The sequence below is a fragment of the Taudactylus pleione genome, unplaced genomic scaffold, assembly GCF_031769625.1.
Source record: "Taudactylus pleione unplaced genomic scaffold, aTauple2 ptg000216l, whole genome shotgun sequence".
NCBI lineage: Eukaryota > Metazoa > Chordata > Amphibia > Anura > Myobatrachidae > Taudactylus > Taudactylus pleione.
The window spans coordinates 6,047,819-6,068,343 of record NW_028284618.1 but is presented as its reverse complement, the minus strand read 5'-3'; the positions used below and the strand labels follow the sequence as shown (position 1 = coordinate 6,068,343).

The 20,525-nt window shown below is 43.7% G+C and overlaps 1 protein-coding gene across 1 annotated transcript in view; it reads right to left on the bottom strand.

Annotated features, from left to right (window-relative positions):
* The window catches only part of CUBN (cubilin), a 321,603-nt gene that overhangs the window by 167,186 nt on the left and 133,892 nt on the right, over window positions 1-20,525 (bottom strand). The window contains exons 30-31 of the mRNA XM_088478650.1: window positions 15,434-15,608; window positions 10,621-10,802 (exon numbers count right to left, since the gene is read on the bottom strand). Of these exons, the coding sequence (XP_088334776.1) occupies window positions 10,621-10,802; window positions 15,434-15,608 (357 nt within the window). The remainder of the gene's footprint in view (window positions 1-10,620; window positions 10,803-15,433; window positions 15,609-20,525) is intronic.

Below are 20,525 nucleotides of genomic sequence, written 5' to 3'. Positions count from 1 at the left end.
CAAGGTGTGTCTAGTGAGGCAGATACCCAATCCTATAAACAAGGTGTGTCTAGTGAGCCACATACCCAATCCTATAAACAAGGTGTGTCTAGTGAGGCAGATACCCAATCCTATAAACAAGGTGTGTCTAGTGAGGCACATACCCAATCATATAAACAAGGTGTGTCTAGTGAGGCACATACCCAATCATATAAACAAGGTGTGTCTAGTGAGCCACATACCCAATCATATAAACAAGGTGCGTCTAGTGAGCCACATACCCAATCATATAAACAAGGTGTGTCTAGTGAGGCACATACCCAATCATATAAACAAGGTGCATCTAGTGAGCCACATACCCAATCATATAAACAAGGTGTGTCTAGTGAGGCACATACCCAATCATATAAACAAGGTGTGTCTAGTGAGCCACATACCCAATCATATAAACAAGGTGCGTCTAGTGAGGCACATACCCAATCATATAAACAAGGTTTGTCTAGTGAGGCACATACGCAATCATATAAACAAGGTGTGTCTAGTGAGACACATACCCAATCATATAAACAAGGTGTGTCTAGTGAGACAGATACCCAATCATATAAACAAGGTGTGTCTAGTGAGGCAGATACCCAATCATATAAACAAGGTGTGTCTAGTGAGGCACATACCCAATCATATAAACAAGGTGTGTCTAGTGAGGCAGATACCCAATCATATAAACAAGTTGTGTCTAGTGAGGCACATACCCAATCATATAAACAAGGTGTGTCTAGTGAGGCAGATACCCAATCATATAAACAAGGTGTGTCTAGTGAGGCACATACCCAATCATATAAACAAGGTGTGTCTAGTGACACACATACCCAATCATATAAACAAGGTGCGTCTAGTGAGGCAGATACCCAATCATATAAACAAGGTGTGTCTAGTGAGACACGTACCCAATCATATAAACAAGGTGTGTCTAGTGAGGCAGATACCCAATCATATAAACAAGGTGTAAAACAAAGGGGAGGGGACTGCGCTCTACCACTGTAGTCAGGTAAAATATTGGTAGCTGCTGTGTGTGGTGAGGACACTACGTACCTCACTTAAAATATGCACCAATGAAAACCTAAACACTCAGCGCTTACCTTTACCTGATTTCTGTACCTATACAACCGTAGATAGTGTGTATGTCTACAGTTCTGTATGTAACCAAATGTAATTGTAATATATAGGAAATAAAAATAATAATAATAAGTATAAAGCCAATGATATAATATATAGGATGTCAAGCAATAAGAATTTATGCAAGGTAAATTACCTTTCGTTTTGCTCGTGGATGTCTCTCCTGGACTCCGGAAATAAACCAAGGTCCCGAAGTGCTGGGGGTCTGCCAGCAGACTACTAGTACGGCCGCGATGTGCACTGAGCGGCTCGTGCTGGGATCAATGATTCTGCAATCGACGCGTTTCGCCTGATGGCTTCCTCAGGATAGCAGATCCTGAGCAGACCCCCAGCACTTCGGGACCTTGGTTTATTTCCGGAGTCCAGGAGAGACATCCACGAGCAAAACGAAAGGTAATTTACCCAGGATCCATAGCGGACACGCAGATCAGGACCCTGATCATACCCGCATCTCCATTCCACACTCTACGGACCCCAGGGTTTGGCTTTGAAGGGGCATTCCCCCACAGACATTACAGGACAATACAGGACTTTGGCCCTCATTCAGAGCCGTACGCTCTGAGCAGAGCGCACGCTCTGAATGAGGGCCGCCCTCCATGAAAATGGAGCGTCCTCCTGGACGCTCGTATAGCTGTAGGCTATAGCTGCAGGCTATACGAGCGTGCAGGTTGATGGCCGCGATGGTCTTGACCATCGCGACCATCGAAACTGCGAGCCGGAGCCTGCGGTTGAGGTTTTCAACCGCAAGCTCCGGAGTGATTTTGGCTCTATCAGAGCCAAAATCACTCCCACTTACATCACTAGTGATGTCAGTGGGCCGGCTTCTGACGGGAGGCGTTCCCGTGGGAACGCCCCCGTCAGGGAGGCACGCCCACGGCACGCCCACCAAAGGGGGCGTGCTGTCAATCAACATCGACAGCACGCCCCCTTTGATCAGACACAACGAGCGAAGGACTTTCCTTCGCTCGTCGCGTCTGGCGCATGCGCACGACGGAGCTCCCTCCGTCGTGCGCATGCTCAGTGCATAACATCGACCCACTTGCGAGCGGACAGCCGCTCGCGAGTGGGTCTGAATCAGGCCCTTTATCCACCTGTTGGACACAACTGAACCTCTTCACTGTGTATATGTAAATATTTACTACAGGGTGAGTAAAACGCTACTCAGCGTATCCCTCTGTGCACTGACTAACAGTGTCTTCTATACGTCTATGTTATATGTTATGTTTTTAGTACCAGTATAGTCTGGTCTTTTGGATTGCACAGACATTCAAATTAGGTCAGATCCCCCCCCCTATTTTATACCCTTTAAAGAATACTCCTATACTAAGGGATATTCCCTTATTATTTCTATTCCATAATTGTGATTAGAAATAGTTGTCGCTACAGACCCCATTCCCTTGCATGCTTGGGATTTTTTTATATTTTTCTGTTTACTTGATAAACTTCAATAAATTTGTCTTTTATCAGATACATGGTTTATATTTAGTTTTTTCCATGTATCGTATGCTGGTTTATCTTGCATAAATTCTTATTGCTTGACATCCTATATATTATATCATTGGCTTTATACTTATTATTATTATTATTTTTATTTCCTATATATTACAATTACATTTGGTTACATACAGAACTGTAGACATACACACTATCTACGGTTATATAGGTACAGAAATCAGGTAAAGGTAAGCGCTGAGTGTTTAGGTTTTCATTGGTGCATATAAACAAGGTGTGTCTAGTGAGGCACATAAGAGCGGACACTTGAGATGAGTGAAATTTTCAGAACCGTTTGCGTAATATTTCCCTCAATCCTCATTGGGCTGCAGAAATTTGCACGTTTCCCTGATGGAGTTAGGCCTTAGGTGTGGAATGCCGCCTATCATTTCTGTTCCACAAGGAATTCCTCCATCATTTTAGTACAGCTTGGTACCTATCACTTGAAATGGGTTGGGTATGGGATCCCGGCTGTCAGAATACCGACAGCGGCATCCCAACAGTCATAATACTGACACTGCAAGGTAAGTTCCCTACACCTAACCCTCCCTCCCCGATGCCTGAACCTAGCCTCCCTCTCCCCGCACCCTAAACCTAACTCTCCCCCTTAGTGCCTAACCCTCCCCTAACCACTGATTCTTAACTTCGGGATTCCGAAGCCAGTATTTAGACTACATTCCCTTGAAACACCAGAATCTGACCACAGACCAGGAGGTGATCATCCCAGATCTATTTCTGTATTGTGTGGCTCATGCAGAGATGAATGCAATTTCACTTGCAGAGTGTATTTTGTGTGGTGTCACTCTGTGCATGGTCCAGAACTATGCATACAGATATGTCCTCATACACTGAGCATCTTTACGTCATACTAAGTGATATGCCCGGCGCGACTGACACGCTATGAGATGAGTAACGTATTGCGATTTTCTTTACATTGTGTATCTTAGTTGCATTGCAGATACAGCGAAAAGCTACACACAGTGCACCAGAGACGCTAGGCTGCGACTTTCACCGCACAGGAAACGCACGTACAAAGTCGCAGGTGAAGCACAGCAGAACTTGGCGTGAGCACTTTTTACAGATTCAGACTAAGGGCATGATACAGAGTTGTATGCTAATCACATCGCTGCTGCGTCTTTGTACGAAGCGGCAATGTGAAATTAGGCTAATGCCGCAGGAGGCATCTTGTGTAAATTGACGCCTTTTGCCGGCTTCTGTAATGAGGACGCAGCATCGGATCAACTGCGAGAACATCGGCCATCTGAGTAACCTTCAGGTTACTCAGGATGCCCATGAAATTTACGCTGCCTGTTCCAATGAAGCTGCTTTGGAAGATGCAGCCACTGACCTCGGCACTCCCAGAATACTGGGCTGACTCAACCCAGTTTTCCGTAACGCTGGCCGTCACTGCCACTTCCAATATCGGAGTTGTACACAAACCATCGAGTTCGCGCACAACTCTGAATCCTGTCTTAAGTCGCACACAGGACCTCATTCAGAGCCGGACGCTATTTGCGCTCGCTCGTTCAGAAAAAAGGGGTGGCTATTGAAATGAACCGTTCGCTCTTTGCGGTCTGTTCACGCCTCTAGGTCTGAACGAGCGAACAAAACATTAGAAAAATACGCCCCCTGGCCGCTCGCATCCTACGTCATGTCCGCTATTTATTAGATTAATCGAGTACATCGACCAGCGTATGAACTGCTCGCTATTCTTGTGGTTGGTTTTTCCTACCGCAATCTTGCGAGCAGTTCTGACTATAAAATAACCCAGTGACGTGGTCAATGACGCTGCTGTATTAATTATGCACACCCATAAAACGCCCGTTTTGACCTTTAAGCACGCCTGCGTTCGGATCTCCACTCCCCGTTTTCAAGCACCTTCCCCTGTTACCACCCACATACGCCTCCTCCTGTCACTCAAAATAGCAGGCATTCGCTATTTAGCGAACAAACGATTTTCGGCCGCACTGACTAGCCACCCCTATTTTCTGGACGAGCGAGCGCTAATTGCGTCCGGCTCTGAATCAGGCCCTATATAAGCACTGATGAGCAAGGATGATGCTAAAAAGACTGAAATGTGAGTTGCACTGACCTGGTATGGGATGCTGAATAGCAATGGTAATCAAGACTTGGAAAGAGACACTGAGAATCGATGGTAATCGTAAGTTGGTATGAGATGCTGAGTGGCGATGATAATCGATAGTTGGTATCAGATGCTGAGTGGCGATGGTAGCCAGCACTTGGTATACGACAATGAGAATCGATGGTAGTCAGCACTTGGAATGAGACACTGAGATTCGATGGTAATCAATAGTTGGTATGAGATGCTGAGTGGCGATGGTAGCAAGCACTTGGTATAAGACATTGGTTCTCAAAATCGGTGCTCGGGACCACACACAGGACCTCATTCAGACCCGCTCACAAGTGACAAATTCACTCGCTCCGGGGCTCGCTACAAAAGGGGCGGCTGTTGATGTTGATCCACAGCTCGCCCCGTTTTGTAGGCAGGGAGGGGGGGTGGCCGGACAAACGGAGGCGTTCCTGAAGGAACGCCTGCTGTTTGTAGGCGGCCCTACTGACATCAGCAGTGATGTCAGTAGTGAGTTTCCTGCTCTGTTAGAGCAGGAAGCTACCTGGGGCTTGTGGGAGACGAGACCCGACCCCAAGAGTCTCGTCGCAAGCCCCGATGGGCGCGATGGTCTCGACCATCGTGACCATCATCGGTCACTCGCTAAAGCTGTGGGTGGTCACCCACAGCTTAGCGAGCGGCCAGGAGGCCGGATTTTAGAGAAGAAGCGGCCGCCCTCATTCAGAGCGAGCTCTCACATTTTGCGATCGGCTCTGAATGAGGTCCACAGTACACATTTACCAGGTCGCCTAGCAGGTGCACAGGTGTAATCATTACTCACTGACACATTTTAAAAGATTCACAGGTGGTTATAATTATTTCACTTTTGATTCTTGGAAGAGACCTGTGTGGGGTCCTGAGGACCGAGTTTGAGAACCTGTGGTATAAGACACTGAGAATCGATGGTAGTCAGCACTTGGTATAAGACACTAAGGATCGATAGGGGTCCTAATCGCAGAGTTGCACTGAGAAATGTAAGGAGAAATAAACACAGGGATGCTGCTTGACAGCTAAATTGGCTTGAAGGCTGACAAATGTAACACAGAGAGCTACAGTAGCTAGAGAGTAAAGCAGCACTGGAGGTCAGCGTGAGGGCTGAAACAACACACTGGAGATACTTCGTGGAAAACACCGGAGAGCATAACAATCACTGGAACAGCGAAGTTGAACAGCATCTTCCTGTTCCTGGAGTGAGACTATATACTCCTAGGTAGCTGGTCATTGGATGAGAGAATCAGATGAGTGACCGCAGGGCTACCATTGGGGGAGACTATGTCAGATGATATGGACCAACATGGCTGCGCCCATACCCGCTACCACGGGAACCAGGACACACACACGAAATCTCTAGCAGACCCCTTGGAGAATACTCAGCCACCCCTCACCTCTACTCCCAGCGACTGAACACCCAAGCCCAAGGACGTTGGCGCTGAGGTGCGTAGTGGGCGATCCCAGGCCGCATCCTGACATATATTAGATTCATGTATAGATTAGTCCCACATTAATCCAGCCCTGTATATTTGGTAAGATCACTGGAGTATATATAGCAACTACAGCAACATTTCTTACATTACACTGCATATCACACTCTTTCACAATTGTCTTTGTAACCAACACGTGATAATATAACAGTTCTCATGTAAGACAGTAGGTTACAGAGCTCTGGAAGGCCACATCACATACTATTTTCTCCTTGCATGTATCCCAGATTGTAAATGGTTCTGCAATTTCAAAGAAACCATTGTTAGGGACAGTGAATGGATGTTTATATCAAAGATGTGGTGATTAATGAAGATTAATGAATGAGGTTCACCGATTTCAGCCTTGCATGTCTATATTAGGCATGCTCTGTAATTGGGACACACGCAGAGGACACAAACTCAACACTGTTTGGAGATTTTTGAAGTTCACAGAGAAGGTCAGAGGGTGTCAGTTCCTTTACAGCCAGGGCGGCATTTAAAGCTCTAGTCCCTGACAGAGGGGCACTCCGAGGGGCCGACATGCAGAGGAAACAGTGCTAGGAAGAGACCATTCTCAATCCTTCCATGGTAGTGACTGTTCTTAAATGAAGGGTTAGATGAGAACATGGGTGGTAGCTGCAGGTGGCGGTGGTTGGAGAGAAGGAAACCCTTACTGTGCCTAGGCCTAAATCTTAGCCCTTCTACAACACTGTTGGGTAGATGTATGAAGCAGTGAATACAGTGGAGAAGTGACAACAGGAAAGCCTAAATATACCTTGATACACATGCTCCAGCAAGCCTCACATGGGTGAATAAACTGTAAAAGATAAAGAACACTGATCTAAAGATACCTTTATGGGAGACTTTTACTCCGTTCTAATGTGAGTACGGTGCAATCACTAATATACTGTAACTTTGATCAAAAAAGGTAATACCACTTCACTTAGTACTTTGTGTGGCAAATTAGGCATTTTAGGGACATAGGGCCTGATTCAGAGCCGGACGCTCTGACCAGAGCGCTCACTCTGAATCAGGGCCCTCCTCCATGAAAATGGAGCGGCCTCCTGGCCGCTCGTATAGCTGTGGGTGACCACCCACAGCATATGCGAGCGGCCAAAAAGATGGTCGCGATGGTCTTGAACATCGCAACCATCGGACTTGCGACGGAGACCCTGCGGTAGGGTCTCCCTGCCACAAGCCCTGGAGTGATTTTGGCTCTATCAGAGCCAAAATCACTCCCACTGACATCACTAGTGATGTCAGTGGGGCCGGCTTCAGACGGTAGGCGTTCCTATTGGAAGGCCTCCGTCTGGCAGGCACGCCCCCAGCACGCCCACCAAAGGGGGCGTGGTGTCAATCAACATCGACAGCACGCCCCCTTTGTTGCGAGACCCGGAGCGATGGAAAGCCCGTCGCTCCCCGGGTCTCGCGCATGCGCACGACGGAGCTCCCTCCATCGTGCGCATGCGCTGTGGGGAACATCGACCCGCTTGCGAGCGTCCTGACGCTCACGAGCGGGTCTGAATGACCCCCATACTACACTATTGGTCTCCTTTTCTTCCCTTTTGTTTCCCTTGTCTGAGAGGAATTGAAAGAATGATCCATTGTCCCTATGGAACAGACAAGGGTTCCACAGCCAGAGGACTGAATAACCCTGACGATCTGGATAGGATTAGGATCCTACCATCATGGACTATTTCTACCTATTGATTGTATGTATGGTACCCATTTGTTCTATCAGTATTCATCTTTATTGATCTAGTCAGGTTGTGCGCAGTTTTTGGGGTATATAGACCATTTTTACTTTATACCCATGGCAACCAATCAGCTTCTACCTATCATTTTATAAAATGTACTTGATAAATGCAACCTAAAAGCTGATTGGTTGCCATGGGCAACTTCTCCACTATTTTTACTGCTTCATACATCTGCCCATCTATTATGTCATCCCACATTTCCCAAACTCAGGGCAAACATCTCATCTTCAGGGAGTGTGGCTATGAGTTATCTTCCCCCCACATTCATATTTAAAAAGTGCATCATGCGACAATTAAAATTTGAACGTGACATTTATAAAAACTACCTTTTTGCCCCAGCTGTGCTAAATAATTACAATGCTACATTTTCATACCATTTTGTAGAGATCCGAACCGCTCCGAACATAGGGGATCCGAGTCCACCCGAACGCTGTTCGGATGTTCCCCGCCTGACTCGGATCCGAACGGCGGCCACTAGAGAATCCGACAACAGGGCTCCTCTAGTGTAGGGCAGACCGCTGTGATAGCGGTCTACCCTACACAGAACAAACACACAGCCGCCAGCGGCAGCTGTGTGTTTGTTACAGCAGCCAATGAGAGTCACACAGACTCTCATTGGCTGCTGCACGGAGGGAGCCGCCTGGAGCTCACTCAGGAGCTCCGTCTTCCGGCTCCCTCCTCGTCGCGTGGATGCAGAGCGGACGGCGCGGGAGCGGGGATTCAGGTAAGTTTTTGTTTTTTTTGTGTGTGTAAGGGCCGGGGGCGCTACTGGGGGGCACAACTACTGGGGGGCATACTACTGGGGGGGTCTGCTACTTGGGGGGGCATACTGCTGGGGGGTCATTCTACTGGGGGGCCTGCTACTGGGGGGTCATACTACTGGGGGGGCCTGCTACTGGGGGGCATAATACTAGGGGGGCCTGCTACTGGGGGGGCATACTACTGGGGGGGCATACTACTGGGGGGGTCTGCTACTTGGGGGGGATATACTACTGGGGGGGCCTGCTACTGGGGGCCTGCTACTGGGGGGGCCTGCTACTGGGGGGCATACTACTGGGGGGGCCATACTACTGGGGGGGGCATACTACTGGGGGCATTGTGTAAAAGGGTCACTACTGTGGGCATTGTGTAAAAGGGGCACTACTGTGTGTCGTAACATAAATAAGAGAGACTACTTTATGGTGTAAAGTGAATCAGGGGCACTATGTGCGGTGTAATGTGAATAAGATTGTGCACTGTGACTCCTTGGGCCGTAGCCCACTGTGTAAACAAGTACTGTGATTCTGCTGGCCGTACTCCACTGGGTGGGTGCCCTGCTTTTCTTTTCTGCCACTGCTGTGTGGCAATGTGTCATAGATGTGCTTTATACTGTGTCGTTGTGCCGCTGCTTTGTCACTTAGTAACCTGTCAGCTCACTGCAACCTTTGGCCAATAATGTTGAAAACAATATTATAAGCTGTGAGGTGTTCTAAATTGACTGGAGATTAATGTTATTGAGGTTAATAATACTCTAGGAAGAAAAAAAAGACCAATTTATGTGATTTTAGCTTTTTTTTGTCAATTTTTGTAAAAAAATCCACATCCAAATCCAAAGCCAGTCACCGCAGTTTGGCAAATCCAAATCCAAATCCAAAGCCGGACGACGAATTAGAACGAAATCCAAATGCGGCAAAAATGGTCCGGCGCACATCCCTACCATTTTGTTACGTGTTACATGTGACTTTCTCCATTAATTGTGTTTTTTTCTGTCCTATAGGATTGTTAGGGAAGGAGTCTGTGGAGTCTTAGCTGATGCTAGACAGATTTAGCACCTCTCACCCTCCCTATTTCTCTGTTATGTGTGTGAATTTACTGTATTGATAATAATACCAGGGGGATTCCCTTATAATAGGCTTTTTTTTTTCTTTAAGTCACGGTGCCGTGCCTGTAGTCACAGCATAATAAATTAAGCAGTGAAAAGCGTGGAGAAATTGACTAGTGGAGAAGTTGCCCATAGCAACCAATCAACTTTGAAGTAGCATTTATCAAGTACAATCTATAAAATAATAGGTGGGAGTTGATTGGTTGCTATGGGCAACTTCTCCACTGGTTCACTTCTTCACGCTTTGCACTGCTTGACACATAAACCCTAGAATCTTTAAGGCAAGCTGCGCAGAACATATTTTTCAGGTGAGTAGACAGAAATATATTTTTAATGCTGAATCTTTTTCTAGGAAAGGAACAAACTGTGGGGTTTATTTACTAAGCCTTGGATGGAGAAAAAGTGGACGGATATAAAGTACCAAACAACCAGCTCCTAAATCTCATTTTTCAAACACAGCCTGTGACATGACAGTTAGGAGCTGACTGTCTGATAAAGTGAATGGAGATAAAGTATCAGCCAATCAGCTCCTAACTGTCATGTCACAGGCTGTGTTTGAAAAATGACAGTTAGGAGCTGGTTGGTGGGTACTTTATATGGGTCCACTTTATCTCCATCCAAGGCTGAGTAAATAGACACCTATATCTGTACTGTAGTCATTTGTAAATCAAATAAGGTAAAATAAATAATAAAAGTAGTTAAAAAAAATGTAAAATACCAAATGGAAGAGAAATGACAGGGAAGCACTAATGCAGGACGGCCTTTACTTACCGTGACACTGTCATAGTTACAGTATGTGTGAGATTCAATGTCAAAGTCTGTAAAGTTGAGGAAAACTCTGTGTCCTGCATCCACTTTAATCACCCAGGAACACTCAGTGTTGTCATCATAGGGCCTCGGGTAATTTGGAGAATGGATCTCTCCATTAGAGGCTTGAAAAACCCCACCACAGCCTGAAAACAAATGCAAAATAATGTCTGGGTTATTTGTGTTGGGTCCACAAAAATGTAATTCAGAAACCTGGTGACAACATTTTCTTTTTCCTATTTTGCACAAGAAATGAAAAAGGCGTGCAGCAATTGTATGTACGGACAGCCTGTCACTGATACCCCTTACACATCGCAAACACAGGTCAAGCCCGGGTCCGACCCAGGTCAGACCCGTGTCAGGGCCCTTCACATCGCCTTAATAACCCTGGTTATTCCCAGGTTATTGCAGATTTGATGCCTTTGAACTCAACCCGGGTTGCCCATGTTAAAACAGTGTGATGTCATTTTTAAAGGATTTTATTGGCTCACAATTATGATGACGTTTTCAGTAAAGAAAAGGAGGGGCTGGGGAATGCTTGCAGTGCAGATGACTATGTCACAGGTCTGCCTAATGTAGTATGGCCAAATGCATTGGCACACAGTTCAAAGAACTTCCAGTCCATGCGGGCAGCACCACTGCGATTTTCTATTGTGGTCGTTCACCTTATGAAATTGCTTCTTCAGTGCCTTCAGCTTATTGACGACCTGCTGTTGGCTCCTGATGAATCCAGATGCAGCCAGCATTTTGCTGATGTTGTGATAAGTTATCGCATCCTTGACGGTGCCAGTTATCTGTTTACATATTTCTTCCTCACCCATGATCCGCAGAAACTCCATTACTTCTTCATCACTCCAGTTTGCCATGATTCCTCCAGTGAAAGTAAAGTACAATATAGTACACTGTGCTGTCTGTATATAGCTTATTACTAGCTGCCTTTTCCCCAAAGTGTGCAAAGTGTGCAGTGCAGGACAGTAATGTAAATACAGAGATGTGCTCTGTGTGCAGGCTGGTCAGCTGACTGGAAAAAGTCAATCAGCACTATTTTCTCAGACCCTGGTCGAATATCCCGGGTCTGTACCATTTAAGAGCCAAATAACCCGGGTCCGACCTGTGTTTAACCCTCCTTTTAACCCGGGTTGAAATACCTTGTCGGTCGACCAGGGTTATTCATTTTGGTGCTTTTTAAAATCACGTCGACCCAGGTCGACCCGGCAATAACCCGGGTTATTTTGGCAATGTGAAAGGGGTATGATACTGCTCTCTAATCTTTCAGGTCTCCATAGAGGCGTCACCGGGTCTGGTAACACCTGATGCGCACTTCATAACCCGCACTCCCTGCACCCCCATAGTGACGGCACTTGGGCTCCATTCTCAATTACATGATATACTGTAAGTACAGTACAAAGCCTGGATCTAAATTTACAATGGAAAATGGATCAAGCCTTGAGATAAAGCAGAGAAGTTGCCCAAAGCAACCAATCAGCTATTAGCTGTCATGTATCTAGCATAGTCTATGAAATGACACTTAGAAGCTGATTGGTTGCTTTGAGGAACTTCTACACCTTATCGCTCTCAAGACTTGATACTGTACATCTTCCCTACAGTAAGAAGGTGGAATCTCAAGATGCATAAATGGCAACATTTCAGGCCAGTACTTGTATTCCTGCAGACATGGCCATTGAGAGCTCTGATGGACCCGGGTACTGGGGGCGTGGCCAATTACAGGGGAGTGGTTATTCACACTCCCTAAAAAAACTCAAGAAGATACTCTGCACGGCGCATAGGGGGAGTGACTCCAGGGAGGGGGACAATCAGTGCGATCGCCTCAACATGTAACACTTCTCCTCTCTGCCCACCACCGCTGGCTGTGCCTGTACTGCAGCGCATTGGGCAGGGAGAGGAGACTGCTGTAGCAGTGTCTCCACTCTCTTAACTGTTCGATATGCCGCTGCAAGTGAACTGCTATACTGGCGGGCAGTGCAGTGGGGGTGACCACTGACCCGGGCATCTCCAACCGGCCCAGATCAGGGTAAGTAGTACCTGCTGTCCTTTCCTGTCAGTGCCCCCTGCATGCAGATGAGGGCTGTTATTACCCATGGTTCTATCTTTTTGACACATCATAGGTTTGTTTCGCTGTGACTAGCCGATACCTCCCAACATGTAGACATACAAAATCAAGACACCATAGGGCACGTCATGATCCACCAATTCCTATACAGAAAAGCCCACTTTAGGGTCCAACTCCCCCTTTCGAGACAGAAATTGGGACTATCTGGCGAAAACCTGGACCAGTATTGGAAAAAAAAATATATATATTTTTTTTAAACCAGTTTTTTTGCATTATTGTTTTAATGAAAAAAAAAAACCACTAAGGGCCAAATGTAATAGGATGTCTGTTTTGGTAAATTGCGAGTTTTGTGTTAAACTCACAAATTTTCACAACTCTCCAATGTAATAGGGTGTCAGTTCATTAGAACTGACATTTTTTTAAGAGTTACTAAAAATCCCCATTCTCAAACTCGCATCCAGATGTTTTCCCATTGAAAACAATCAAGTTGCCCAATGTAATAGGGTGTCAGTTTCAGACTCGCAAAAAAAGTTAACCAAAAGTCCCCAAATAATAGACCTGCTTCAAGATAGCAAGTATATCCTGAGCAGGTCAGATTAACACAGAAACATGCACATATCCATGAGATGTCCTTAAGCAAAATTTTTCCCCCCAAAGCATAACCAGCCCTGGGCTTTCTAAAGCCTGTCCTGGTTCTAAAAATACAGGGGAAAAATGCGTAGTGGTCCCCTGTATATTAAGAACCAGCACAGGGCTTTGCTGAGCCAGCCCTGGTTGTGGAAAAACTGGGGACAAAACGAGTAGGGGTCCTGTGTATCTCTATAACAAGCACCGACTCTTTCTAGCAGGGGGGGGGGGGGAGGGTAATGCCACAGCCAGGGAAAACCTTTCACTGGTTCCCTGGTCAATGCATTACCCCTGACCGCTAGTCAGCCCAGACCGGGGATCCCTGGGGAGTTGGGGAACCCCTGAATAAAGGGGTCCACCTCTCCAGGGCACCCCAGGTCTCGACTGATAGCCGAGACCTGCGAACTACGCATAGGAGAGGTGAGTATAGATTTTTTATTATAGGTACGGACTATCTACTGGACAAGGGGACATGATGGCTTCAGGGATACTAGGTGAGTATGTGAGATAGTGAGTGTGAGTGTGCATATATGTAATAATAAACTTTTACATTCACGGTGTGTGTTGTGTTTTTTAATGTATTTCTTTGGCTGTGGAACTACAGGTACCAGCGGGCCTGTAATGCCCCGCATGCTGGTATTTATGGTTCTCCAAGTACCAGCATGCGGGGGGCTTGCTGGGACATATAGTGCCACAGCTAAAGAGAATATTTAAACATCTAATTTACACAACACTTTTACATTATCAACCCGGCACCCATCGCTCACGGGTGCAGGGGATAGCCCCGGGTTATCAGCCGAGGCCTGGGGTGCCCTAGAGAGGGGGACCCCTTTATTGGGAGGGTCCACAACTCCCCAGGAATCCCTGGCCTGGGCTGACTAGCGGTCAGAGGTAATGCTTTGGCCAGGGAAACCAGTTAAAGGTTTTCCCTGGCTGTGGCATTTTCCCCCAGCTAGAAAGTGTCCGGTGCTGGTTATGGAAATACACTGGACCCCTACTCGTTTTGTCTCATGTTTTTCCACAACCAGGGCTTTAGAAAGCCCAGGGCTGGTTATGCTTTTGGGGGAGGGCTGCACGTCTTTTTTTTTTTAAACACACACAGAAGCCATCACGGATCTCACTGATCTGTCATGACTTCTGTATATCTCGCACCTTTTAATGCTAGTTGCATTAAAAGGTATCAGTTTACATAGTCCTAAACTCAGTAGAAAAAGGAGGGGGGTTTAACCCCCTATTGTTCCTCAGCACACTGAATAGTACCTGCAACAATATATGAAAACTATATGGTCATAGAAATCAAAGATATTAGTTGCATGCATTTGCAAATACATGGGAAGCTGCTAGGCCACGTCACGTCTTCTCTGTCTCTAGCAGTCCCTAACACTAAGGGGTGCACATCCGGGGCGCAGTGCACCCCGAAAAACGTCCAGCCCAGGACCCCCCCAGGGCATCACACGAAAAATGGAAAAAGAGTGACAGTGCGGTAAAGTATAGATGTGTAAGACTAATTAATGAGTGTTGGAAAAAGGGGTTAACATATATGTGAATTATTACATGAAAAAAATACAAACATAATATGTGATGTAAAAAGCAACTATGTGTATTAAGTGGTGATGCCATGAGGGGGCCCAGCCAGACCAAATTTTTTGATAGCCCTAAACTCGCTGAAATTTGCAAATGTAGTAGCCTCGTGCTGAAAAGTTTGCAGGCTATTACATTTGCGTGTTGCAGCACGAACTCGCACCTTTAAAAAATGCGAGAAGGTGCAAGTTTGTACTGTTACTAAAACTGACACCCTATTACATTTGTCCCTAAATCCTGTTTATTATATTAATATTGTGATACATTGCTATATATTAGAAACATTATTAGTATTTTTTTATCTCATCAAAAGAGAGCCAGAATAAGGGCCTGATTCAGCAGTGGTTGGGAATTTATGCCGGCGTCTGACCCGTACTGCTAAAATCTGGTTCATCATAAATGACTCATTTAACAACATACTGATCTGTCTACAAAGGAGATAGATAGATAGATAGATAGATAGATAGATAGATAGATAGTACAATGGAATTGACCTACCTCCAGGGACTTCACGCCAAGTTGCATTAAACCCTTTGCCATTACTAGAGCTGTCAGTCTTGAACCACACTGTAACTGTATTGCCTGTGCTGGAGACTTGCAGAGGATTCCCAGGTGCTCTTGATGTACACAGCTGAGCGAGCCTGGGAGAGGACAATTCAGGACCCCCATAAATCTGAAATAAACGATCATTGGCTGTTAATTGGTTTCTCCCACCACACAGCCGTTAGGGTCCTACTAGTCCTGGCAGCTTCTGGGCCGCGCATGTAGTGTAGGCGCTAAAATGCAATCCTAGTAACAATAAATTCTAATTGTAAATACACATATGACAATGTATTACTTCCCCTCATGTCAATCTAGGGGGGCTACTTTCTTTTGAAACTCCTTTTTTTCTTTAAGTTGTTGGAAAACAAGAAATGTTAAGGACTGCCAAACAGTGAAGTATCTTTCTTTAAACACCATGCAATGTATTCATAAAGTTTAGTAGTGAGTGACCAGCTTCGCACCAAAATGTTAAATATTGATAGGTTATCTGAAATTCACTCTCTAGGATATCCCCGGTCTTGACTGTAATTAGATTCAGTAATTGCTTCCTCAGAGCCAAGGAATGATTCTCATCCACACACTATGCACAAATACCATAACACAGCATAGCATGACACTGATTTTTAATATGAAAACAAAATTCCAATGAGTTTTTCTGAAATACACTGGATGCTGGTAAATGATGTTACTGCATTTCCTCCATTTTCCACTATGGAGAAGGATGAATGTGACAAGCCTAGTGTTCCTAATCATCCTTCCAGAGGGACCAATGTACATTCCTCAGGATGATATTATCCCTTCCACGGTCAGCTTTAAATAGGCTTCCCAATTATACACCTGCTCACATGACCTCCTGATGACATGACTATATATTTTTGTATTATGTATACAGTATATATATTTTATCATCTATTAGCTATAAATAATTACACAGCTACAACACTGAAATAATAAGCACACACAATCACAAATACTGTTAAAATCTATTAATTTTTTAAATATATATACAGGTTGAGTCTCCCATATCCAAAATGCTTGGGACCAGGGGTATTTTGGATATCGGAATATTCCGTATTTTGGAATATTTCTATATTGGGGTAGCACAGACGGTGTAATGGTTAGCATTACTGCCTCACTGCACTGAGGTCGTGGTTCAATTGCCACCACGGCCCTAACTGTGTGGAGTTTGTATTTTCTCCCTGTGCTTGCGTGGGTTTCCTCCGGGTACTCTGGTTTCCTCTCACACTCCAAACATATACTGGTAGGTTAATTGGCTCCCAACAAAAAAAATAACCCTAGTGTGTGTGTGTATGTGTGTGTGTGTGTGTGTGTTAGGGAACATAGATTGTAAACTCCACTGGGGCAGGGACTGATGGCCAACTATTCTCTGTAAAGCGCTGCAGAATATGTGTGCGCTATATAAATAATAATAATAATAATGAGATCTCGTGGGAATTGGACCCAAATCTAATCACAGATGCATTTATGGTTTATATACACCTTATACCCACAGCCTGCAGGTAATGTTATACAATATTTCCAACAATTTTGTGGCGCAAACAAAGTTTGTGCACATACATGAAATTCATTTATGTTTCATATACACTTTATACACAATGCCTGAAGGTAATTTTATATCTTATGTTTAGTGCCTTAAACAAAGTTTGTGTACATGGAACCATCAAAAAGCAAAGGTTTGACTATATCAGTCATGCTAAAAAAATTCTGTATGTCGGAATATTCCGTATTTACAGAATATTTGGATATGGGAGACTCAACCTGTATATATATATATATATATATATATATACATATGTGTGTGTATATATTTATTTATATATATATATATATACACACACACACACATATATATATATATATATATATATATATATACACGCATGATTGAATAAATGGACCCTGGTCAACAAATAAAGTATCAGAGACCAATTGTATAATAAAAAAAAAATATATAAATAAATATATATATATATATACACACACTGCCAATTTTAAAATGGTAAATATTCTGCACTGTAGCTGGTACATCACCGTTAATTGTCTACTAGGCTAATAGCTGAAAAATAAATGCAGGACATTTGTAATAACCATACATTTCAGTTTTATGTTCTGAGCCATAATCGGGCTCCATAACAGGATGCCCAACCTAATTTCTTATTATCTTGGGATTTCCACTGTTTCTAATACACAAAACAAATTGAGAGTTTTCAATTTATCACGTATTTATTTTACCCAACCCAATTTTTTTATTTATAGGTTATGATGCCTATCACAGTAGGTATACCCTATAATAATACTATGAAAACAGACAAGGTTAAGAAAATAATATACTTTATATGTACACAACAGTACATTATTCATTAAGACCTGATCCACTGGTTCCAAAACTGATCAAAATGAACACTTTGTAAAGCATTAGTAGAGTTTATTTCAACACCCTTGTTTAACTCTCCAGGTAAGGGCATTTATTAAAGCATCAGGAGGGAGAGATTATTTCATAGGGTACTATATACCATTCAAGCAAAGATGAATCTATGATTTTCTTCTTAATGTCTTTTAAATTAGATCTTAGCTATACAGGAATTAATTGGGAAATTTAAACTAGGGGGGGTATTCAATTTGGAGCGAACAGTCCGTGCTGGACTTTTCACTCCACATCGGAGGTTTGACGTGGATAAAGTATCGGGCGCGTGCCCGCTTTATCCCCCTATTCAATTAGGAATCAGCGAAAACGGGAGCTGGTGGAAAGGTAAATATCGCAAAAATTTGCGAATTTTCGGGAATTGTTCCTGGGACCCCCCTAAAGATGTCTAGACATGGGGGATCACTATGTATACCCCATTTTTGCCTGCTGAAGGAAGTCAGGGTTTGTAATAGCCGCGGCAGATGCATAAATGCGGCTTAAAAAGAAGGGGTAAAGAATAGAACTTAGATTTTTTTATTTTCTGTTTTAAACTATTTCCATCAAATTTGGGGTACATGAAAAGTTATTTTTAAAAATTCTTCAAAAATGCACCTGCCGCTACTACCCGCAATGAAGAAAACACCTGCCACATACATGGGGACCCCTTGTGGAATCTATTTAGCTCCTTTAGGATTTTGTCCTCCACTTTATTTTTTTTTACCCAAAAATTCAAGTAAATTTTTTGGGGTGTCCCAATTTATTTTTAAAAAAACTTTTCTTTACACACATTCATTTTAGCGGCCATTTCCAGGGGTGCAGACTATTTTTTTTAAGCCTGCACCCCTAAACCACAATTCTGCACTTTTTTTCACTTTGTAAAACATGGTGAAAAGTTATCCCCGTTTTTTTTACAAAGACTTTTCGCACCGGCGAAAAGTCTTTGAAATTGAATAAGGGGATAATTAAAATAGGCGAAAATGAAGTCATCAGCAATAAATTGCCGCTGATAACGGCTTTTCGCAGCCAAATTGAATACTGCCCTAGTTGTTATAGCAAAGGAAAGCAATTTTTATCTATTTGACTATAGTAGTACCATGAACTAGAGGGGGAACACTTCTGCACTTGCAACAGAGCAGATACTGTATCTAATGTGCAGCTGATGGGGCATTTAGAGTATCATGTTATTGGGAATTCAATTAAATAACAACCCTTCTGTATGGAGGTAATTTGTAAACTGATTTTTCTGCAAAACACATTTACAATAATCTCTAAGGTTTAGGTCCATTTTTAAAAATGAGCTGCTGTGAGACGTGTAGGTAAAGATATTTCACAGCAATGTGCGGCTGCACACATAACTGAGAATTGTGATACCCCAACATCAGGTGTGTAATTGGGGTCGATGACGCCCAGGGCAAATTAAAGACCAAACATATTAAAGAATGCATTGTGGTGTCTATCGCTGTCCATAGTGAGCTGATAGTGTAGTATTTTTTAGACAATTCTCATAGTCAATTATAAAATATATATTCTGTGTACAGTACATAAACCTGAATGATTGCTTATCTGAAGTACAGTATTTTTAATATTGGTATATCCTCTTAGGAGATTTTTGTCATTTTGGAACCGATCTTCATTCTACCGAAATTATACTCATACACCAAAAGCACCATAGAAAAGGCCAACAGGTAACTCATTGTTTTGTAAATTGGCATTTAATAATGTGAAACAATGCATTTAAAATCTCGCAATAAAAAAACTTGTCGATTTGCATATATATATATATATATATATATATATATATATATATCCATTTCTCCTTGGGGTCCACAGTCATCCAACTTCACCCAAGTTCGGCTGCTTTAGTCATTAGTCTTCCAACCGCCCCCATTCTCCCTCTCTCTCCTTCCATCACCCAGCTCTTTCTTCCTCCCTGTCTCTCTCTCACCTTCCCTGTATTTGTCTATCACTCTCCCCCATTCTCCCGCTCTCTCCTTCCCTGTCCCATCTCTCTCTCCCTCCATCACCCCCTACACTTCTCTCCCTCTCTCCACATCCTCTTCACCACCTTCTCCCTCTCTGTTTATGTCTGTGAATTTTTCATTTTTTTTTTTTATTTATAACAGCGGAGATTACAGCTGTAAAACTGTACACACAGAAAGTACGCTGAGCTGCACATAGTATAGTACTGTTGGAAGAAGTACGCTCCTGCAATGCCTTCCTGCAGCATACTAACCAATGCCTTCATACAGAATTAATGACATTGTATTGTTTTATTTTTATTTTTAAAAATACACCCACCAATAAACATTTTATTCTTGTATTCATTTTATATTTTATATATAGAATTTATTAATTTTTGATGCGCAAAACCCATTTTTCTAGTGCTGTTCCATGAAGCAATTGAGGCACTTATACCAGCTTTTTTAATAGGAAAGCCCTAATTAAACTTCCGTTTTTAATTAATAAAGTTTTCTTATGTAAGGACATTTTAAACAGTCCATGCTATCCTTGATAAAGGGCTTACTGCCTGAAACGCGTAGGTAGCAAGTGGAAGCCAATTTATTGACACTGTGTATAGAAATACCACCGCAGCGTCTGCTTACCGCTACTGTACTTCTAATA